Source organism: Epinephelus lanceolatus, chromosome 15 (assembly GCF_041903045.1).
Source record: "Epinephelus lanceolatus isolate andai-2023 chromosome 15, ASM4190304v1, whole genome shotgun sequence".
Lineage (NCBI taxonomy): Eukaryota > Metazoa > Chordata > Actinopteri > Perciformes > Serranidae > Epinephelus > Epinephelus lanceolatus.
Window position 1 is genome coordinate 40,897,258 of NC_135748.1, and position 25,381 is coordinate 40,922,638.

At 43.4% G+C, this 25,381-nt stretch overlaps 1 protein-coding gene across 4 annotated transcripts in view; it reads right to left on the reverse strand.

Annotated features, from left to right (window-relative positions):
• The window catches only part of npas3 (neuronal PAS domain protein 3), a 470,885-nt gene that overhangs the window by 147,903 nt on the left and 297,601 nt on the right, over nucleotides 1–25,381 (reverse strand). For all 4 annotated transcript variants that reach the window (XM_033642411.2, XM_078175360.1, XM_078175359.1 and 1 more), the window contains one exon: nucleotides 1,963–2,052. In XM_033642411.2, coding sequence (XP_033498302.1) covers nucleotides 1,963–2,052 — 90 coding nt within the window. The remainder of the gene's footprint in view (nucleotides 1–1,962; nucleotides 2,053–25,381) is intronic.

Below are 25,381 nucleotides of genomic sequence, written 5' to 3' on the forward strand. Positions count from 1 at the left end.
TCGAATCTTTTCTTTGCAAGAAGGACGTTTTTGCTGTTTTGCCGACCGGATACGGCAAGAGTCTAATCTACCAGTTAGCTCCACTGGTAGTTAAGCTCTGGATACGTCACCCCGTGTATTGTTCTGATTGGTCGTAGTGTTATCCAATTGCATGCAGTGATATTTTCAAATGCACGCTTGGTGCCGCCCCTCAAGTTGCATTACTCATAGCCAGACCCTAAATCTGTCTAGATTTGGGTCTGGATTTCCAGGCTAAGTCCAAGGTGGAACTCTTTTTTCCCGTTCAGCAGTTTTGAGTTGTGGGGCCCCAAAATGACGTCACACACTTCATTTATGCACTGAATGTTAAGTTATGGAGGTAACAGTAAAGTTACTGTGGTTAGGAGGAAAAAAACACAGTGAGTGACCTGGGGAAAGTCTTGTGTTGGGAGAATTTCAGACCATCTACCACCCCAACCTGCCTCCTCAATGGACCACCTTCTTCTTTACTTCCATCAGCGCACTGGTCATGTGATCACAGTATTCCCACACACATGGGTTTTACATGAACTACTGGCTCATGGTGCATTACTTTTCATAGGAAAACGTACAACCAGTTCATGAGGACAGCCTGATCATCTGCTTTTTGTTTTATGGCAGATTGTAACCTTTGGTTCTGAGTTTGCATCTTGCCACCACCTTCTTTCTATCGGGTATTGTTGGGTTAATGATGCTTGGAGTTCATCAAACTAAAAGTCATCTGATACTTTCATGTTTTTACACGGCGGGGGTAAATGCAAAAGAGTTGTCAAAGTCATATGCTGACCAACAGCCAGTTTACACACACTCATGAACGCCACTGCAAATGTCCACAGTTAAGTACCTGACAGGTACCTCTCAAAGTGCCACCTGAATGTAGCCCCATGGTGTTGATGATTGGCTCGTTCATCTGTGCTACTACCAGCCTCTTCCCCTTTCACCTCCTTTTAGAAAACACCAGCAGCAAAAGCAGCCGCCATACTTGACAAAAGCACAAACAAGTATTGCAAGGCCTGAAGAGATGAGAGGTCAACGTATGCATCCATGTTTGCAGACAGCACATGAGTCTGCAGAGGAGATGGTGTCTGACTGATTCAGCTCATTCACAATGAAAGCTCTGAATATTATATGACCCTTTAACAATGACGACATCATGTGTGAAACCAGTTGACAGCTACGTTTCAGATGTCCAGAAACAATACCAAACTGCAAGTGTCAAAATTAAAATCATAAAGACACACTGTTCTTCAACATGACACTAACACAGTACATCACTTCTTTACCTTCCTCTGTTCATTAACACATATTAGCAGTTTGCACACAAGCCGACACAAGCTATGAGGTAAACAGGGAGATGTGACGATTTAAATCCCTTTTAATTCAGCAACGTGCACACACACACACACACACACACACAGCTTGTCAATACCGACTTATTAGCGCCTCCAAGGTCGATGTGTCGACCTTCAGGATGGACGCCTGTCTCTATTAACAGGAACTGGTGGAGAGTGAACCAATTGAGACGCAGAACTCGTTACCAAGCTGACAAAGTACAATGAAGTGTCCCCGGCACACACACACACACACACACACACACACACACACAGCAATAAAATATGCGTCGTCGCTCGCTGCACAAATCAACAACCGTCCGACGAACTGATGAGATTTGAAATGAGCCTTAATTTGTTGGGAATTGTCTTTGGTAATGAGGGCTGGAGAGAGAGACAGAGGAGACAGACGGAGAGAGAGACAGACAATCAGAAGAAGAGACAAACAGAGGGAGACGGAGAGGAAGACAGACAGACCCGAGGCTCTGCAAGAACCAAGTGAGTGAGAAGCCAAAATATTGTCTCTGAACTGTGAGAAGCTTCATTTGTGTTTCTGTGCAGACAAACAGTGACATCACAGACAGACAGTCAGACACACAGGTGTTTGACTTACCTGCGACAGTCCCAGGTAGATGGAGACGGTCTCAGAGATGTAGAGGAAGCGTCCCTCCTTGTTTAGTGCAAATACAAACCCGTCCAGAGACTGAGGACAGACAAAAACAGAGGACAGAGAGGGGAGTTTAAGTCACTTCATATATTTTACAGTGAAGACAGTTTCCTGTTGTAAAACTCACATGTCCAAGGTCACTAAGGATGACCTTTACCTGACCTTCATTAGAAAATCCTCTCACTGAGAGCTCCACATTTACCAGTTGCAACAATAAAGTGACAAACACATTATCAATTCATTTATTTTCTGTCACTGCTTATCCTGTTGGGGGTCACGGGGGGTTAGAACCAGGAACCCTCTTGCTGTGAGGCAACAATACTAACCATGAACACATTAATGCTTCAATAATTATAATCCAACAATATCATGTTTATTCTTTTGACACGAGACTTTCTGCATAATGAGTACTTGTACTTTTTGTACTTTGAGTCTATTTTGATGCTGATACTTTAAACAATAAATAAGAAACTTTATTTGTATCGCACTTTTTAAAACACCGTTACAAAGTGCTTAATGGGACAGATAAAATAGTATACACTATTAAGACAAAAACATCAGTAACATACATAAAAAAAATAACCATTGAACGCAGGCTAAAAAGAAAAAGATCGTCTTCCAACACTGCTATTAAATCTTAAGCCCCGCTTCCACCGAGCACTCCAGTTCAGTTCACTTTGGTACACATTGTTTTTCTGTTCCCACTGTGAGAAGTTGTGGATGGTACCAACAGAAGTGTTCCATGCTGTCCCCATGTTTGGTCCCCCCTCTGTTGGGGTACCTAGCACACAGATCTGGTACTAAAAGGTAGAGCTGTGAACACTGCAGTCTGATTGGTCAGTAGAGGACGGACACTAACTTCATTCACTGGGCCGACTGCCGGCAACTTTTAAGGTGGAACTTAACTTGTAATGTTACTCAATGCATGAGTTGATGACGTGAATCCATCAGCACACCTTAAATTTCACTGTGACAACTTTGACCATCACTTTAGTTTTTATATGACACACACTTTTAGTAATGACTTTAAAAATATAGATTAATTTGGAGCGGATTATGTGAAGGTCATATATTCTAATCCTCACTTCCTGTGGGCTACAGCAACACTAAACCCCTGAGCTTGCCTGAGAAGGACTAAATGCACAAAGCTGCTATTTTTAAATATCCCATGGAGAGAGACTCTCACTGCAGCCTGTTCTATTTTGTTGTGAAAATGTGGGCGTGCAGCCTCGTTCTGTGGACGATAAACCAGGTGCAGACTTCCATCTGTGTCACCGCTGATGAGGAAATACAGCGAGTGCTGGACGGAGCAGTGAGTGACAACAACCCCGCCCACATTTAAGAGGACTGTCTGTGATGGAAACACTAAACAGACCTATGGTAGTTGGAATGTATCCTTCAGCAGTACTGCACAAAGGGTTTGTGTCTTGTACCATCAGATATATGGAAAGGTAAGTCTGTCTGCGCACATACACACACACACACACACACACACACACACACATCTAGGTGTGTCTAATGGTGTATTTATTCGAAGATCACGGCGGAACACTCGACTTCAGCAGCGAAGCGCGCGCGCACACACACACACACACACACACACACACACAGACCAGAGTGTGTCTAATGCTGTGGTTATGTGAAGATCATGGCAGAACACTCGACTCCTTGAGCACAATACACTGATTCAAACACACACACTCACATACAAAGGCATTAATACTCCCGAGGTCAGCCAGGTTAATTACATGTGGTTCCCTACTGTTGCTGCTGATACACCAGGTCTGTGTGCATGAGTGTGTGTGTGTGTGTGTGTGTGTGTGTGTTGTATCAACGCTGAATATATGTGTATGACTGTATCTCTGTTATTAATATTACTTGTTTGCATGCATGTGTGAGAGAGAGCGAGACAGGGAATAGAGAGACAGAGACATAAAATGGCAACTGAAAAGGCCAATTAAATATCTCTGAACATAACATGAATGTAATATATATATATATGGCTATATAATAATATATTATTATTGGGGGTGTTACAATACACGTATTTGAATTGAACTTATTTGAATTGAATTATTTTTGGGCTCATTTTAGGGCCTTTATCAAAGTGCAGCTGGAGAGAGGCAATAAAGTGCGTAAAGAAAGGAAGAATGGCACACAACAAAGGGCCAAAGGTTAGAAGTGAACTATGGCTGCTACTTGGGGCACACTCAACCAGGTGAGCTTGAGGTCCGACACATTCTCTAACCTCGTCACATATCAGCGTTTGGTCATGGACTTTCCACGTCCACATATGACTTCCAAGGTACCCTAGGTGTGTTGGTTGTTGACGTTCTGGGACGCCGTGTCAACTTCAGCCTGTTACATGCATTGTCTGTTTTCAAAATACACTTCCGTTTTCACAGGTGATTCCTCTACTAGTGACAGTAGCTGTGTTTCCATCCAAAAGTGATTTGAATCATTGGGAAATGCGCATCAAAACAAATACGAATCCTGTGTGTTTCCATTAAATGTACGGACTTTGGTGAAAACTACGAACTCGCGCGAGTTTTCCGCAGAACCGGAAACAAAACAAGTCTCGCATTCTTCTTCTTCTATGTTTTCTGGCGGTTGGCAACCAGCTTGTAAATGCAGTGTGGATATCACCATGGAGAGAGGTGCGCTACGTCAGACTTAATTCAAACAGAACTGTTTCCATCCCCCGTTTTGCGAATCAACATTTTTTTGAATCAACCAATAGCTTAGCTACTGATAGCTCCTGGGGAAAACAAAAGTGCTATCTTCTTCCTGTTTTGATTGGCCAGTGTTTGATGCACTTCCTTTCATCTGTAAATAGAGCCTTGATTTTCCCAGGGGAGATCGCACCAAATGGCAGACAGAACTGAAAAATGAAAGTGCGCCTTGTGGGGAACCAATCTAAATACCGATTTATTCTATAACCATTATAATATGCAATCAACATGTACTGTAAAAAGGTAAAGCAAAAAAAAAAAAAGTGTCTTTTTCCGCTTTAATTGAGTCGTCTTTGGATGAAATGGAGAATGTCTCATGTCTCATACTCAGAAAGTTCTGTTTGGTTTTGACCTTTAACCTCTGAGGCCTTTAATGATATATCTGTGTTTATACAAATATATGTGTGTGTGTGTGTGTGTGCGCTGCTGCTCCTCTGCCTGTGTCCGTTTAGTCTGCCCTCTCAGATGATGAAATGCTAATGAGATGTTAATCGTCAGTGAGCCTCATCAATGTCCATCCATGCTGGGTTCCTCATTAACACACACCCTGACTCATACCGTTTGTGTGTGTGACTACGTGTGTGACAATGTGTGTGTGTGTGTGTGTGTGTGTGTGTGCGTGTGTGTGTTAGCTGGGTGTTTGTGTTTGTTACGTGTACACAGGCTTGTATCTGTGTGTGTTGTTAAGTTCAGGTCCAGATTGCTGCTCTCCATGTTGTCGCCCTTCACATGAAATGTCTTTGTCCTCCAACAAGTCTATTATCCTCAGATGACATTTAAGACCATTTAAAGGTAATACTGATGCTAACTAGCTTAGCACGGGATGTTCTGTGATATTATGGGGATTGCGGATAAAAATCTAGTGAATAAAAAGTTAGCTAAAATAAATGACACGTGTCTGAAAGTGTTAACAGGTGTCCCAACTTTTTATTTGTCATAAGAGCCACGGTGGTGTTTGCACGTACTTATGGAGTTGGAGTTATGTCCATGTAACTGCTGTTATTGTGTGTTTTATAACTGAATAGTAGACTACCGGGATGCAACTAGCGTGTGTATGTTCCTTCATTTAATGTGATAGAGAGCGACACTCATGGTGAGCAGTAGGTTCACAGACAGGGACGTCTTTGTTGGATGTGTATGAGTGAAAATCAGATATTGGACGAAAGGGCAACCCAAAAACGTAACGCCTTCAGACATGCTGTGTCACTACATGGTGGAATCTTCTCTTAACCTGTCTTTAAAACCTTCTGTTTTCCTGAATATTGTTCTGAATCTTCCACGACGGAGGCTGCTGAGGTTTCTTGGAATATTATGACACAACCACTAAGCCCCTGCAGGTCATGGATTACCTGTTGCCCCTTTAAAAGTACCACAACACAACAGCGGAGATGTGGCTGAGATGTGGAGATAATCACAACCTGTGTTTTTCTTTTTACAGTTTTATCATCTCGTCTGATTGAGGTCCAGGTTTAGCAACAAGCAGCTCCAGGTGAAGGGAAGCAAATCTGCGCGTTTCAGAGGGATTAAAAACGGATTAATTAGAATTGGAAAGCGAGTTGAAAGGTGGAAGTGTGTGCGTGTGTGTGTGTGTGTGTGTGTGTGTGTGTGTGTGTGTGTGTGTAAATTATGCTGATATGACGCTGATGTAAACACTCTCACACACACACACACACACACACACACACACTCAGTCATAGATGTGCTGTAAACAAACATAACCTTGCTGACTGCTTCGTTAAATCCCAGGTTGCCTCCCGGAGGTTAAACAGGCCTCAGATTATTAGAGCAGCAGCTCCAACCGCAGCTCACAGCCGACATTGTTTTCTGCCGCCTGTTTGTCTTTTCTGCCTCTTTCGGTTTACACCAGGAATTATGTACGAGGTCGGTGGGGTCTCGAAAGGTCAGTGAAAGGTTGTAAGAAGCACAAAGGTCGGTGTAACACTCAGAGAACAATATTCAAGCCTCAGTAACTGACATTTTCTGCAGCAGCAAGAACAGAAAACACCCAAACAACACTGACACACCTTCAGCTGCCTTTTCACTGAGCAGGTTCAAACTATGAATTCAAATCATGTGTGTATTTTCAGTGCATCTCATCTCAACATGGCAAATATTGTAGCTTTGTCAGTGCCGTTCTTATCTATATACTACGCGTTACGCATCTTTCTGAATTTGTTGTTGACAGTACAGGATGGCTTGTCATTTTATGCCTGTTAAGCTCAGTTCAGACCAAAGATTCGCAACGAGATGAGTTGAAACAGGCAACTACTTGCAATGCTGCAGGTTCACAGGAAGTGACCACCATGAGACGGTGTATCACCTCTAGTCAACAACTCTCTGTGCTTCTGTTCTGTAACGTTGACAGGAAGTGACCACCATGAGACGGTGTATCATCTCTGGTCAACAGGTATGTTGGACCCATCCACCACCCCTCCTGCACACTCTATAGGGACTTTCTAGCTCCTTATATTACGCTGTTACCAGCAACTTTTCAAACTGAAGTCATCCAGGGGAATATCATACTGCCTCGACAGGTGATGTCTGGCCTAATGGTGGCATATTATAACACTGCAAAAGGTTTTGTCTGGCTGCATCGCCATTCACCCATTCACATACACATTAACACACTGATGGCCAAGGCTGCCATACAAGGTGCAACCTACTACTTAGTAACCATTCACATGCACTGACACACCGATGGAACAGCCATCAGGAGCAATTCAGGCTTCAGTATCTTGCACAAGGATACTTTGACATGAGGACTGGAGGAGCCAGGGGTTGAACCACTGATCTTCCGATTAGTGGACAACCCGATTAGGTTCATTTTGTCTACTCAGTTAAATAGTAAGAGAGTTTTTCCTTTTTTCAGACAAAGAGATCTCACCTTATATTTAATGTTTTAATATTAAAAGAAATATAATATAGATTTCCCTAACATTAGAACATCTGGTTTTAAATCAGGCACTGGCCCAAAACTCCTGCAGGGGGTTGGGCTCAAACAGAAACTGTGCAGGTTTGGGCTTGAGTTTTTAGGTCCGAGTTCTAAATCCGAGTCGCTCCGATGGACTCGAGCCAAATCTGAGCTTCATCAGAGACTGATTTGATCCCAACCTCAGCCTTATCCAAAAAGCAAACAGACAAAACCAACCAATCTCCCAACAGTAAAACGCTTCCATATTTATATCCATACAAATGTTAAACTAAACCCAACCTTATCGTACGCACAGGCAAATATTCCCAGGCCCTGAATTGTCAAGTTGTCACTAAAACCAGACCCACACAGTGGGACCAATGGAGCAAGAATAAACAGTAGAACCAGTAGAAGCAATGAAACCAGTAGATCCAGTATCAGCTGACCTCAGCCTGTTAGGTGGGATATTGTTTTTCATGCCCTTTGTTGTTTTTTCACTTGTATTTGCATATTAATAACACGTACAGACACACTGGGACTTTAGATTGGTCCGTGTGTGTGTGTGTGTGTGTGTGTGTGTGTGTGTGTGCAGTAACGTGTGACCATGTGCTCAAATGTTTGCATGTATCACCATATGCGTGTGTGTGTGTGTGTGTGTGTGTGTGTGTGTGAGAGGCAGACAGACCAATGATGGCACTCAGACACACACACACACACACACACACAGAAAATGAGGAAACAATGCAAACAGACACGCACACACACAAAGTGGAACAAATGGACACAGCAGAAGTCATGCACCAACACACACACACACACACACACACACGCAGAGTCACTGTCTCTATCTCTTCTCCTCCGTCTCTCCCAAACTCACACACACACATATATGAACACACACCCCGTGGCAGCGGCCTGTGCGTGTGTGTGTGTGTGTGTGTCTTTATGAAATCACAGAGGGTCTGACCGCCTCATAGTAATTATGCTAATTGCCTGGATGCCCTTGCCTTTATTTATGCGCGGCTGCTAAGATAAATAAAAGGAAATTGCTTTGGATCTAACTGTATTCATTTCAGCATGCTAACTAGAACGCTAACGCCGCTCCCTGCGTCTGTGTGTGTGTGTGTGTGTGTGTGTGTGTGTGTGCGCGGAGGGGGCGAGGCACAGATTTGTTTACCCTTCACAAATTCTGCAGGTAATTGCAATTTTGATTGTACATTTATTTATTTTATTCTGTGTGTGGACGGTTTGTAATGATGTGTTTGGGTGTGTGTATGTGTGGCAATGAGGTGGAGGGTTAGTGTATGTGTCAGTGTGTGTGTGTGTGTGTGTGTGTGTGTGTGTGTGTACGCTTCCTGTCTCTCAGTCCTCTGTCATAATGAAATGTTTTGTTCTATTAACCAGAATATAACAGTCTGAGAGCCGCAGACTGTTCTACCTCTCAACAAAACAACTGCCAAGTTTTTACTTGAAAATATTATTAATCTAACATTAACAATGATGTAATTAAAGGGATTTATATTTAAGACTATAATTAATGCATTCATAAATGATTTCAATAGCTAAAGTATTCGGGTCATTAACTGGTCAGTTGCTTGATCTTGAAGATGTCAACAAAACATAGAAATGTCTCAGAGTCATCAGGTCGACAAACTGCTTGCGTTAATCCATCGGCACTCACCTACACTCACCTACACTCACCTACACTCACCTACACTCACCTACAAACCTATATATACTTAGTTACTATCACAAAAGACAAAGCCGACTTAGAACGTGTGTCCACATAGCATTTTCCTTCTTTAGAAAAGCAGTGGCAGGGCACTTTTTTTAAGGACGTGCTATGCATGTGTGTTTCTATAGCCTCTTTTATACCGCCGGTTCAAGGTGGGAGTATCCAACATGTTCTCATCCCAAGTCGTCACATGTAGCTACTTTGTCGGTGGACTTTCATGTCTACATATTTCATGCTAGATATCCTTTAGCGTCTGCTGTTGATGTTCCTGAATGGGACGTCAGCAAAAGCACATGGTTAGGTTCAGAAAAAAAATAATACGGGAAGCAAACACCAGGCTCCTGGGTGAAAGTCCAGGGTTTGTTGGACCCATCCACCTCCCCTCACATCCTTATGTTGTTGTTACCAGCAGTGTTTCAAACAGGCGGATCATACCACCACAAAAAGCAGCTTCTGGCGTCTGTATCTGATGCTGAAATCGCTGACAAAGCAGCAGTATTTGATGACTTTAGAAAGAGAACGGGTTGGAATATTGCGCCGCCATGCCACCTCCCCGTTCTGAGTATAAGGTATGATCACGGAATGGGAGACAGAGTCATCTCGCCTCTGAGCCAGGCATGGAGGTAATAACAGCACTGAAATGGCCTCTGTATGAATGGGACAGCCAGCAGGACGGGATCATGGGATCAGGTGTGATGTTTTCATGACATGTTATGCATGCACTCCACCTAAGGAGATTTTAAGTACCTGTTAGCAGCTAACTCAAAGAAGAAGAAGAGTGTCTGAAAATGTCCACAAATTGTGAACAGTGAATTCTGAACAGAGGATGAGATCAGATGCTATATAATAGGAATGGTACATGAATGTTTCTGCTACGTTAATGCCATTGTTATTTTTTATGAAGCGCTGCCGACACATTATATGTCACACTAGAGGCCGATGCGCTTGTGTTGCACATCATACCCGTCATGCCTCTTTTGGTTCAGCGATGCTGGCATGCTGTCTAAAATCACACTTGGTTCAGTGTAAAAATGCAAAGGTGGCAGTGGTGTAGTGGAGAGTATACACAGCTATACAGAGTATATCCACTTCTTTCTCTGTCTGCTTAGAGTATACCTACCTATCAGCCAAACAGCAACTGGAATATATAGGAGAGTATTCCCACTTCCTCCTCAGTAACCAACCCATCTACCTAGTCGTGCACCCACCTCATCACCTACCACTTCACTGCTGACAGGCAGCATAAAGAAAGGAGGTCTTGACAACCCAATAGCACTCTAAGTAAAAAGATCTTTTGAAAACAATATCTTGACATTAACCTTAGCGAGGGAGCTAACAAAACACTACATTAACAGAGGGTTGGCTACACAGTCAACACCAAGCTTACAAAGCAAACGGTGATAAAAGCACAACACTCATCAGCAAGATCCAGTGACCACCAGCAGACCTGCCCCCAAAAAATGAGCTTTTCTGTCTTTGTTGTGACAGTAGCCCAATTAATGAAGTGGCAGTGACATCATCAGCGCCTTACGGAGAAGTTTAGAGACTGTCAAGTAGAAGCGACTACAGGAAAACGCAGAGCGCTCTGATAAAAGACGCTAGGCAATGCACATTTTCTTTAGGTAGCTGCATGCAGCCGCATACACTCTCCTCATTGGGAACAATTCAAGTTAAGTTAGCGATTAGCTACCTATGAAGTATTAGGTTAAAAGTGATGTGGTTAAGGTTAGGATAAGGGTAACTGGATGGCTACCTCTCGTTACTAATAAAGTGAATCATATCTTTATGTACAATGAATCCTATTGGTGCATTTGTCTTGTGCAAGTGGTGGGCACAGTTTGTTGGATGTGTCATGTGCGCTACTAATGGAATGCGTCTGCAGCTATACATGTCTCGAATTATCAGCACAGGTCTCTTCTTCTACAAAACAAGGTGCTGCTAACTACGGTGTCTGATGTGAAAAGCACAAATGACTCCATCCAGAGCCAGTGTTTGATTTGTTCATTTTGGGCTGCTGTGGACAGCCACCCTCAAAAACTGACCCAACTTTGTCTACTGCTAAATACTACAATATATATATGGTTGAAACTTCTGGAAAAAGGTGTCAAATGGAGGCTTCTTTTTGCCAAAGAATGAATCAGTTCTGAGATGTGGTTTCAGTATTATTCTTTACTGACGAATAGGGCTGTCAACGAATATTCTAAATTCGAATTTAAATTCGAAAAAAAATGGACCTTTGAATGTGAAAATTGATATTCAATTGTGGAGAGAAAAAAAAACACCACCGCAACTGTCCTCTTTGCGAGTAGACGTTGGCATCAGACGTGCATTTCTCCAGCCTGGTCGACAAGCGGTTCTGCTCTCAGCTGTTGTCTCCGTCACTCGGCTTGACACATTCACTCGCGGCTTGCGCAGAAAATAGACCAGACGCCGAAACGATCGCTGCAGGGCGCAAGCCGGTCACGGTCCGGTGCTTCGAGGCTATTCGCAGCGCTTCCGCGGGCGGTGTGGCCACGGGTCAGAGAGGGGGGGCGGGCGAGAGGTCCGCGGTCGTTTATAACGTAATGTTATAGATAATTGTTTTATGTGTTTTAATGTGTAGGTATGTAAATGTTTTCAAAGACGTTTATGTTGAAATAAAAATACCTACAAGTAGTTACGTTTCCTTGTATTAATACATATACGTGTATGTTTCCTTGTATTAGTTTGCACTCTTGTGGACATAATGCGGAAAGCACGACTCATTCTCTCAGTATAAAGAGTGACGTCAGTGGGTCTTTTAGTTTGTCCAACAGTTTAGTCCAGAGTGAGACATCTCAACAACAGCTAGCTTCAGACTGTATTCCTGCTCCCCAGAGGATGAACCATTTTACATTTAAATGACCCTGTGACCTTTCCTGAAGCGCCACCATCAGGACAAACATGCTGGAACACACACACACAGACCTGCACACACACACACACACACACACACACACACACACACACACACACACTTAAAGAAATCTGTAAGTAGTAGTAGGAGTAGAAAGAAAGATATGCGCACACACACACACACACACTTAGAGGCACATACAGAGCTAAATGTTGGACCTCAGACAGTAAAAGAAATAATTAACAACACACACACCACACACACCTGCACACACCTACACACACACGCACAAACGTCTAAATCTGGGCGTTCAGACAGTAAAAGAAAGAATTGCAATTGATTAGTGAGCGCTGCTGAATGGTTCGCTCCCTCTGCTTCCCACCTCCTGCAGATTACTGCATCGATCGGCCTCACACACTCACACACACACACACATATGTACACGTATACGCATATACACACACACACACACACACACACACACACACAACAGATGAGGCCATCTTTTAACCATTCAGAACGAGCGGTTTAAATGTTACTGTCTAGCTCTCTGCCTCTTAATGACAAATAGAAAAACAGACTGTGTGTGTGTGTGTGTGTGTGTGTGTGTGTGTGTTTGAGACAGAGAGAGAGAGAGAGGGAGAACAAATGAATTGTAAAAAGGACAGAAAATAAGGGGAGTTGTGATATATAGGAAAACGACAAATAAAGAAATCAAGAAACAAAGAGAACGGGAGAGAGGGAGGATGAATTGATTAAAAGGGAATGGAGAGAAAAAGAGAAGATCAATGGAGGGAGCACGAGGAGAAACATTGGAAAACAAAGAGAAAGAGAAAAAGTAACAAAAATAATAACAGAGAGAGAGAAACACAGAAATGGATATGAATTCTAAAAAGGATACACACATGGACTAAAGTACGTGGATAATCAGTGATCAGGTCTGACTCACGGTCGGTGTTTCAGTTTATTTTACAGGTGTTGGATGGAGATAAGATCAGGACTCTGTGCAGACCAGTCAAGTTCTTTCACACCAAACGAGAAGATTATTTGAGCTCCTTTCAACTGCACAAATTTGACGAAACATGTCGTAAAGTGTATCACCGGTTTTGTTTTTGCCTCCACTCTGAGGATGGGTTTCTGGAGATAAATAGCCTTGTTGGCAGTGCTGCAGATTGTGATTGGTTGAGCAGATGTGGTGTCAACAGTCACAGCAACAGATACCACTATTTGAATATGGTGTCTGTGTGGAGCAGGACAACCAGTCCTTTAAAAAAGAACAACAGGGTACAAATCCACATGTCCAGGCCTTTATTACTGTAGTCTGCTCTGTTGCCAGAAAAAAAAAATGGCAATGTACGTTTTGCCATCCATCCATCTCCAACCGCTTATCGGAAGCTGGGTCGCGGGGGCAGCAGGCTGAGCAAAGTAGAGAGACGTCCCTCTCCTGAGTGACGCTTTCCAGCTCCTCCTGGGGGATCCTGAGGTGCTCCCAGGCCAGATGAGATATATAATCCGTCCAGCATGTTCTGGATCTACCCCGGGGCCTCCTACAAGTGGGACGTGTCTGGTACACCACTAACGGGGGGCGCCCAGGAGGATCCTGATCAACTGCCTGAACCACCTCAACTGACCCCTTTCAATGCGAAGATGCTGCAGCTCTCGCTTTCTGAGGAAAGTTAAATTCAGCTGCTTGTATCAGTGATTTCCGCAAGCTCATGACCATATGTGAGGGCTGGGACATAGATAGACCAGTAAGTCGAAAGCTTCGCCTTCCAGCTCAGTTCCTTCTTCACCACAATGGTCCGGCACAGTGCCTTCATCATCGCGCCAAACTGCCGATCTATCTCATGCTCCATTCTACCCTCACTTGTGAACAAGACCCCAAGATACTTGAACTTCTCACTTGGGGCAGTAACTCTCTCTCAACCCAGAGGGGGCAGTCCACTGTTTTCCGGCAGAGGACCATGACCTCGGATGTGGAGATGCTGATGCGCATCTCCTGACCGCATTACAATTGCCCAAGTGCATGCTGGAGGTCACAGTGTGATGAAGCCAACAGAACCACATCATCTGCAAAAAGCAGAGATGCATTTCTGAGGTCCCCAAACTGGACCCCTTCCTTCCCCCAGCTGTGCCTTGAGATCCTGTCCATGAATATCACAAACAGCTTCAGAGCCAAGGGACAATCCTGGCGGAGGCCCAACCCACTGAGAACGTGTTTGACTTTGTGCATTTCTGCAAACAACAAATACATTTCATTTGTACACTTAATACGTATCATCGTAGAGAGTGACTGCGTGACACAGTTGCAGACCACTAGAGACCACTGTTTGAGACCCCAAAACGTACGTGTTTTTTTGGGAAACCAACCAGTCCCAGCTGTGTTCTGGATTCTATGCTCACATAACCATGAAACTAAATCAATGATAATATCACAAGGAAGAATCTGGAAGCGGAGCCACAAGTCAGTTATGGGAAGTAGTTGTTACCCTCCGACAGTGATGGGACAGCGGATTTCCACATATTTTTGATCACAGAGTGCAAGAGCTGATTGTGTAAGAAATTGAGACATATGTTGATTAACAACGACAGAAATGCAGGGAGTGAGAGGAAAAGCTAGAACAAGATGAAAAGAAAAAGAATGATGAGGAAATGACGGAGGGACAAAAAGACCGTTATTGTGAAATGAAAGAACGATGAGAAGCAGAGCAAATAGAAATTGTCAGAAGGAGAAAAGAAGATGAAAAACATAGGCAGGTGTGGTGCTGACTTTAATTGCAGGGAATTATGGGTGATATCAGTCTGTTTGTTTCCAACCTCCATCTCTTCCTGCCACAAATCCTTTCTTACACTCCTCCTCTCTCCTCCTTTCTTTTTAATTTTATGTCCATCACTAACATGTCTGATCTTGACTATACTGACTTGTATCTGTGCAAAGTCTGTCACTAGATTACTGGTTGGTCACTACATCCCTGTACTGAAGGGGGCGACATCTGTGCACTTCCCTAAAATCAGAGATTCAAACATATGCCAGGCAGCTAGATAAAATACGTCACCAATACGAAAGCCAGTCACTGTCTAATATAGAGGCACATATTGATGACTAAATAGACTTCAACACAACACTGGCAAAGAAACCTGAAGCCTCCAGCACAGAGCAGAGTTAGCATTAGCATAGAGAAAGTAAACATGGTAGATGTGTGAAGGTTTTTGGATGTTAACCGATCAATTTACCAAGAACCCCATCATGGCAGATATTGTTTTACGTCTCACAACCACTAAAGCTGCAGCAACCACTGCCAGTTAGACACACTCTCACTGTGACCTCGTCACATGTCAGCGTTTGGTCATGGATTTTCCACGTCCACATATGACGTCCAAGGTACCCTGGGTGTGTAGGTTGTTGACGTTCTGGGACGCCGTGTCAACTTCAGCCTGTTACATGCATTGTCTGTTTTCAAAATACGCTTCTGTTTTCACAGGAAATGTACAGTTTGCATACAGTTTCTTTCAAAATAAAAGCACTATATCAGTACACCGTGAATTGACGTTTTTTTCCTTCAGCAACAAACGCACAAGGTTATATTTAGCTAAAACATGTGCCCGGTTGGATTAAGGAAAAAAGAACAGGGTTTGGTTTTACAATCATACGGGATGCGAACCTGTTGGACCCATTCACCACCCCTCCCACCCACCCTGCTCGCACTTATACCGCCTTAACATACATTGTTGTCCTGTCGCGTTTCCCCCTGATGCTGCAAGGCACTGCTACACAATTATGGCGACCAGCCACGTATCACGTTGATGTGAAAGAATGACTTTTTTCGTCAGTGACTGACACCAGAAGTCACTGACCAAGCACTGCAATTCGACGACCTCAGAGTGAGACCGGGTTGCCCCAGTTAGCCTACAAGCTAAGACGCTAACAAACAACATAAACAAGTAAAAGATGCTAACAACACTTGTTGTTCTGATACATTTTCTAGTCCCCGATTTAGGTGTACAACTGACTCCTCATTTGAGTTTGGGTCTGACTGAGGCTCCCTCTGATGTTTCCTTTAATGCTAACATTAACCATCTTGAATGCACTGCTCTGCACCTGTTGCATAGGCAGTGCTGGAGAAAGCGGAAAGGCACAGCGAAACTTAGCCCACAGCAATGACGAAGAATGAGTAGATCTGCTTCCTGGTGCAAAAACCATGTTGAACTAAATATTAATATTAGTGTGAGTATTTTTACATGCTTTAAAATCTGGAGAGGGACTTTACAGATATGGAGGGAAAAAGAAGGTGAACTTAAAGAGGAAATAGGTAAATAGGAGAGGACAGGAAAAGGGGGAACAAATGAAAAAAGATGAAGATGAAAGAAAAGAAGGGGACTAAACAAATTCAAGAAAAGAACGAAAGAGTGAAGAGAAGTGACAGGATGGAGAAAAGGGAGACAAAGCAGGAGAAAAGTAGAGGAGGATGGAGAAAAAGGAAATACAAATATCACAAAAAACTGACTCAGTTCTCCGTCTGTGATTATAAAGAATCTTTTTTGTTTCCCAGCAGCAGGATGTAGAAGACGAGACAGGCACATGTGGTGTGAAACTCAATATTACAGAAAAATAGAGAGACGACGTAAAGAAGCTGAGATGTAAACAGCCTGGATGAATAAAATGTTGATCATGTTAGTGTTTGTCTCACAAACAGCATATGGCTCTTTACAGTCCGACCCTCTGGGCTTTGACAGGCACAGTTCACTCATTCGCTTCCCAGTTTGCTCCCAGTCCACACATTAACAACAACTGGAACAACTGGAGCAGCAGATCCTCGGCTGCACTGGGACAATAAAACTCCTGGAAACACAATATTTGCCTGGTTTTATTTTCATCAGCTGCTTCCTCTTTTCCTAAAGCAGCCTGGTCTGCTGGACGTCAGCCAAGTGACAATAATGTCTGAAAAACAGAGACTGAGCTCGTTCAGGTCACGCTCAGATTACAGACGGCTCAGGAAGGTTTCCCATGACGCACAGGGGATTTGGAAATGATGATGGATCGTATAATTTCATTTGTTTTATTTATTTTACTTTAATATCACCTGTCAGTTAACTATTACGTGCACAAACCTGGTACTCAAAGACACTTTACATGAGTTAAAATGATCATAGAAAGAGAATACACTAAAAATATTTATTACACGGCTCTATTAAATGCTGTATTCTGATTGGTCAGTAGCGGCATTCTGCGGTCTGATATTACTGTGTAATGACCGCTGCTAGTAGCAACGGTCATTACACACAGTTGCTATGTAGCCCAGCGTTGCTAGGGATGCTGCCCTGCAACACTGCAGCTGTCAAACAACTTCCGAGGGAAAAAACAAACCGAAGTGGCTGATTTTAACGGATGCCGCTGAAGAAAAAGAATACCTACGGACTTTCTCTGCCAAAAACAAAAGAAGACGGATTTGAATACACACTCGGCAGTCATGCTTAATGACATTTTACGCGAGTTTTATGCCTCGGTTCAGTCCACTAAGCCTGGGTGAGTACAAAACTTTCACCAAAAGTTGTCGAATCCGGTCGGTTTTAATGCACTTCGCAGAGGCAGACAACATTATTTATTTAACTGATAATTAGCCGTGTAATAACCGGGATAATGTATAATGAGCCGGTGAATACTGGGAATTAGGGAATTAGTATTCACCGGCTCATTATACATTATCCCTTACATAACACACAACATTATCCACTCGTTTAATCTTGATTAACATTTCGTGCTCATGAAATTTCTAGTGTGGAATAATCAAAGCCCTGGAATGTATTTTTACCTATTTGCACCATTTGTGGGGAGTTTGACTCATAAAAAAGTCATTCGTTGGTAAAATGAGCTTTTTTTTCTTAACATGACCGCCATCTTAAAAATGTGTCAGCGTGGGTTTCCTCCAGGTGCTCCAGCTTCCTCCCACAGTCCAAAGACATGCAGGTTAACTGGTGACTCTAAATTGTCCGTAGGTGTGAAGGTGAGTGTGAATGGTTGTCTGTCTTAATGGTCCCAATTATACGACAACGATTTCAACTGAAAACAGTAAACTTTAGTTGCGTTTTGGTTGATCATTTACACGACAGCGGTGTTTGGGTGCCTGAAAATGTAACGTTTTGAAAACTGGTTCCAGAGTGCAATTTTTTGGAAACGGCACCGTCTCCGTTGTCACGTAAACTTGCAATATGCAGTTCCTCTGAAAACGGAGACTTTCGCACATGCGCACTACGGTTCCAGTCACTAGGCATGCGTGAGAAAGTCGACATCACAACAACAATGGCGGACTCCCGAGCTCTGCTTGTGCTGCTCACTCTGTTGAATTTATCAACGCTTACCCACCATAGTGTAGATTTACTGTAGCAACTCCACCTCGTCGTCCGTCCAGACAAATGTTCATGCGGTTGCCATTTTGTTTGTTTATACATCGCCGCTCTGTAGAAGGCAGTGTAAGTGTCACACCGCCAACTACTGGCCTGGCATGTATACTGCAGCGTCGGCGATTGTTACCAAAACGTTGTCGTCTAAATGCGGAACTTTTTTCAAAACAAAAATGAGACACGATTCTGTTTTCAGTGGATCGTTTTCGTGTAAACATGGCCTACGTGTCAGCTCTGTGATAGTCTTGTGACCTGACCAGGGTGAGCCCTGCCTCTCACCCAATGTCAGCTAGGATAGGCTCCTTCACTATATCAGCCTAAATGTTACTTTAAACATCGGTATCAGCCCAGAATTTCACAATCGGTGCATCTCTCATCAGCTGTTCTGGCATCAGACCAAATGTTGGGAGAGGAAGGATCTGACAGGTGCAAATCAGGTGACATGACGCTGCCTGCTGTCACTCATAAAGAGGAGTTTGAACTTCCTGTTGGATAGCTGAACTGCTTCCTGTCCAACTAATGTACTGACAAGCAGCATCAAGAGTCGGCCTGACATTCTGCCTGCAAAGGTCAACACACACACACACACACACATACACACAAATGCATTCAAATCCTTATAAGGACAAACGCACCCAATTCAACTCTCACACACACACTTACACACAAACACACACTCAACGTCTTGCTATCATTGCCAAGTCCAAAAGGTCAACTTCATGCTGATTGGTGATAGAACTATCAAATGAACCAATCAATAGCCAGGAGGAGGAGGAGGAGGAGGAGGGGGCTCTGGGGAGAGAGAGGTAGAGCCATCTGAGATGTCAACACCTTGAGAGGGAGGCAGAGAGAAGGTGCAACTGATGGACGAGAAGTGAAAGAGAAGGGAAAGATAGAAGGGGAGAGGAAGAGGAGGAAAGAAGCTCGGACAGAGTGGTGAGGGGCGAGGAAGGTAAGAGGACGAGGAAGAGAAAGAGAGATGGGAGGATGGGGAAAACAGGAAGAGGAAGGTGCAGACAGGTCAACATGTCAATAAAGGAAGGAAAGGAGGAAAGGTGGGAGAGAGGGAGGAAGAGGGAGGTACAGACGGAGAGCTGAGGGGGGAGAAGAGGACGGGGAGGAGGAGGAAGGTTCAGAAAGGTCAACAACATCAATATTGGAAGGAGAGGGAGATCAGTACATAACAGGAGAGAGAAGGAGGGAGGAGGAGAGTGCATCCTGTGGTTAATACTGTATTCTGTATATAATCAGTTTCCTACAGTGAGATATAAAACTGAATTATCATCAGCGTGTGTAATAATTAATTACAGTTTGGATTAATGTTCTGTTGCAGTACGTCATGCTAATATATATAAACCAACTGGAACAGTAATTAGTCAGCTCATTGTCAAAATCATTATCCTTAATATATTATCTAGAAAAAAGAAAATAAAGATTTTTGGGGACATAAGAGAAGCGCTCCTTTACTCTGATTGGCTGTGCTGGTATCTATGTTAGACCGACTGTCAGGCTGAGCTCTGACAGGGGACGAGGAGAGACAACACAAACTGTTGTGCTGGTACTAAAGGTGGAGCTGTGAACACTGCAGTCTGATTGGTCAGTAGAGGACGGTCACTCTGCTCAGGGCTGAGTTGTGTCTGGTTTTGAGGCTCATGTAACCACTGTTCATACTGTGGAGAGTTTTATTAGTAAACTGTAACTATAAAATGAAAGGATGTTTTGCTGCCTCTCACAGCAGCTGGAGTCTGAGAAAAAATAACTTCATTCACTGGGCCGACTGCCGGTGACTTTTAAGGTGGAACGTTAACTTGTAATGTTACTCAATGCATGAGTTGATGACGTTCTGTGGACGATAAACCAGGTCCAGACTGATAAAGGATGAAATACAGCAAGTGCTGGACGGAGCAGTGAGTGACAACAACCCCGCCCACATTTAAGAGGACTGTCTGAACAGACCGAGGGTCTAGGTACCATGTCTGAAGGCTTACTGCTGGTTCCACAGGTGCTGGACTGAAAGGGTTTGGTGGAGACGGGCTTATATAAAATTTCGATCAATAGGATCTCAAATTACCACTTTTAAATGAAAACAGTTGAATCAGCTAATCCATGTTCTAAATGGTTTTAAATGTCCTTCTATATTAAATTACCTTGTTCATCTGTTGTATGTTCATTACATCTGTTTCCATGTGAAGCACTCAGAGCTTACTGCTCTTACTGTAAAGGACTCTGTGCTGCATTTCTTGTATGAAAGGTGCTTTATAAATACATTATTATCATACTTATTATTATTACTTATAATTTTTAATTTGTGTCAGAAATATGTTTTTAAAGACACACTGAGACTGTTGGATTAATGTAGAGTGAGGCAGAGACAGAGCAGGAGAGAGAGGGAGATAACAGCATCAGTGGGATATTGCAGACACTTGGAGCTGTCGCCGCTCCTCGTTTTTAATCAAAAGCAACAATCGACAAGTGGACAGGTGACCGGCACACACACACACACACACACACACACACACACACACACACACTGACAGCCCTGGAGTAATAATTCCACTCTTCAAGTTATTGCTCAGAGCTCAATATCACTTTAATTCCCTGAAGAGGTGAGTGTGAGTGTGAGTGTGTGTGTGTGTGTGTGTGTGTGTGTGTGTGTGTGTGTGTGTGTTGGAGGTCCCAATCTCGTCAGTCTCGAGGTTCAGTTCTGACCACAGCTCTCTCTCTGTGGTGTACTGCAGTGTGTGTGTTGCACAGTGGCAGCTGAACTCTGCAGATATTAAAATATTTCTATCAATAAGAGACGATAATATTCATATTTGATTGTTGCTGCTGAAGCCACAGACATCTCATCTGAAAATAAGGAATCCTATGACCCTCCCACTTCCCACTTGACTTCCAAGACTCTTCAAAAGACTGCCAAACAAGTGTCAAACTCAGGTTTGTCACAGCAAAGGAAATAAACGTAAATACAAAGCTTTTTCCTGACATGACATGACATGCATGTAAAAGGTGTAAACTGACACAGTGTCAACAATCAATCAACAAACAAGTTAGCTACGGTTAGCTAGCAGCTAACTGGTACCATGGTGGACAACTTTACAGCTCTGTACATTTGGTCCGTCCAAAAAGTCACGGCTCTGGATGTAGATTTCTCCATGTTGTTACCGGCTTCTTCTTCTCTTACACATTTAATGCTATTGGACTTCCGGGTCAAAGCCCGGGGCGGAAACTGTGGAGCATGCTCAGAGCGCCTGATTGACTGTATACATGCAGGAGTCACATGATCTGGGTGTGTTAGTCCCACTGTGACAAATTCACAAACATGTTTACAGGGATTTTAAAAGTTCAGTTTCAGTCGCACTACCTGGTGTAGAGTTAGAGACAGGAAGGTAAGTCTTTCCTCTCTTCTTTTCACTTCCTGTTCTTGTTCTCCTCTTCACTGCAGTCTATTTTATACCTTGTGTTTCCCTCCTGTGTGTGTTTGTGTGAGTGTGTGTGTGTGTATCCTTGCTCACTGTCAGACATGTAGATGGTTATTGATCGGTCGGCTTGTTCGCCCAAACAAACTGACAAACACAAACACACAGCTCTTACAGCTCATTCAGACTTTGAGCTTCTATTCAGCCTGCTTCTACTCTGGTTTCTCTGCTAGTTTTTACTGAGTATGATCCATTGTTTTATCTGTTTTATTGTGTTCTATTGTATTATGTATTCTCCGACTACGATGCAGCTGTTCAACTATTTATTTTCAGGGCTACATATTGTTTTAGGATATATATAGACTATTTTATACTTTTTAAGATACTGAAGTTCTTCAATTTAAATCCATGTGATCATAGTTGACACAACAATCTCCATGCAAGCTCTCCCATTTGCTCTTTGGTTAGAGCTTTCAGCCATATTGATTGTCTGAAAAGTTGCTCGAGACAGTTCATTCTTGACCTTGACAAAATCATCTCGTTCTGGAGTTTGTAACTGTTTCACACATCAACTGCTGTCAGTCAAGTTCAACTTTTGGGCACACGAATGCAAAACCAAACTGGCACCACCAGCTATCAAACCATAACACACACATAGAAACGGGACAAATTCAATTGTTGCTCAACCCAACAGTTCCTCAGATGATGAGTCATGCTGTTTGTTTTTTTACAGATGCTTCAAGATGCAGAAGATGCCTCCATTTGACTCGGCATCTATGGGTGGGAATGATGTGAAATGGCAAACGGACCGCACTTGTATAGTGCTTTTCTAGTCCTCCGACCACTCAAAGTGCTTTACACTACATGTCACATTCACCCATTCATCAGTGAAGATTCTCAGTCATCCAGGTCATGGTAATCTTAAGTGCTATATCGTAGGCAACTGGACTTGCTTGCTTTTCTTGAAGACGTTTCGCCTCTCATCCAAGAAGCTTCGTCAGTTCTAAATGACTGGTACGACCCGCCAATCTTCCAGGTAGTCAATGACCCACTCTACCTCTTAGCCACTGTCACCGATGTATCATGTTGATCATGATGTTGCCTTTCACAGCGATATACTGCATGCTAGGTATCCTTCGGCATCTATTGTTGACTTTCTGGGACACCATAACCAAAGCTGGGATGTCAACAAAGGCACGTGGTTAGGTTTAGGAAAAAACATCATAGCTTGGCTCTACATTCATATGGGAAGCGAACACCAGGCTCCTGGCTGAAAGTCCAGGGTTTGTTGACCCATCCATCGCCCCTCCAAACTGCTGTATAGGGACTTTGCAGCTTATGTTATGTTGTCACCATGAGTGTTTCAACCTGAGGCCATCTAGTGGCATATCAAACCACCAGTGTTGTCGGGCCTACCGGGGGTGTATGATAACATCGCAAAAGGTTTCGCCTGGCCGCATTACTAACTACTAACTGACACCATCCGGCGGCCTATCATACCAGCACCAAAGATGGCTTTGGTATAAGCGTGTGATGCCGAAATCACTGACTCAGCTAACATGGATGGAGACAGTTGTAGAGCGCACACTTGCTGTGATGAAGTGTTTTGCGTGGTTTGTCAGCTGCAGCAATGTGACATTGAATGTAACGTTCATCAAGTTCATGGAGCTCTTCGCTCTCGACGCTGTCAACTTAGTTTTCTGACAGACCTTCAATCTGTTGCCATGGAGATGGGATTTGGTGGTGCACCACAAACCGGTGGGCGTGGCCGATCAAAACACACACAGGATATGTTGTATGATTCAAGGACAGGAGTGTTGATAAATCTCTTTAATGCTCTCCAGATGGATGCTGCTTCTCTGCAGTTTAACCTTAGGATACCCTTCCAAGACAGACACACACACACACACACACACACACACACGGAGCAGATGCAGGGACGTCAGAAACAGTGTGTCTCTTCCTCACACTGAGTTTGTCTTGTCTGAACAGACGATGATTTCTGGCTGTGAAAACTGACTTCCTGTTGCTTTACAGGAAGACTGTCTATCTGATGCTCCACCTCTTTGCAGCTCACACACTGTAAAGCCTCGTCTCCACCAAACTCTTTCAGTCCAGCACCTTTGGAACCAGCAGTAAGCCTTCAGACATGGTACCTAGACCCTCGGTCTGTTCAGACAATCCTCTTAAATGTGGGCGGGGTTGTTGTCACTCACTGCTCCGTCCAGCACTCGCTGTATTTCCTCATCAGCGGTGACACAGATGAAAGTCTGCACCTGGTTTATCGTCCACAACCAGCCACAGCTCAGCCCTGAGCTGAGTGACCGTCCTCTACTGACCAATCAGACTGCAGTGTTCACAGCTCCACCTTTCAGTACAAGATCCGTGTGCTAGGTACCCCAACAGAGGGGGGACCAAACATGGGGACGGTACGGAATGGTTCTGTTGGTCCCATCCACAACTTTTTACAGTTGAAACTGGGTACTGAATTGTATCATACCAGACCTCTTGGTGGAAATGAAGCTTAAGCTGTGGATAAACCTGCTGCTTTTGAATGTCATCAGTTAAAGACACACGCCAGCCCATGACTGCTGAAAAAAGGTACATGACAGCTTTATTGTTATGTGTGCTTTTCACCACTAGGGGGACTCCTATCAGCGGTACCACACATAAAATATACACATTATAATCCCTGCATGCATGGACATACACACATGTGACTACTGTACTATAACTTACACACAGTCACCACACACACACACACACACACACACACACACACACACACGTTATTCACCAAAAGAAACACAAGATTTGTGCTTAAGGGCCCCAAAACAATAAAGATTAAATAAAACCTTCAAACACAAACACACTCAGTGGGTCCCACTCTTTCTCTCTGGCTAATCACACGCTCGCTCATTCTCTTTAATGTCGTCTTAGTTCCTGATTAACTTAATGATAAAAGATACACTGATAACATCTTCAATATTAGGAAGAGAAAATGTAATTACAATGCTCATTTAATCAATTATCCCCGCAGTTATGGCACGAACATTACCATTCAGCCGTGTATTTGTTAATTTGTGGTGGTGGAAATGGTTTTTTATCATGGCGGCACATGCCGAGAGAGCTGTGGTTTAACTGGGAGGAAACGGCTGGAAGTCGCTGCAATCATGATTCATCACTCGAAAAATACATGCAAATGATCATTAGCGCTTTACAGTTTAATGAAGTGATTTGTTCATCCTAATTCTTTTATTGAGCAGCGTCGCTCCTTTAAATATCACCCTGTGT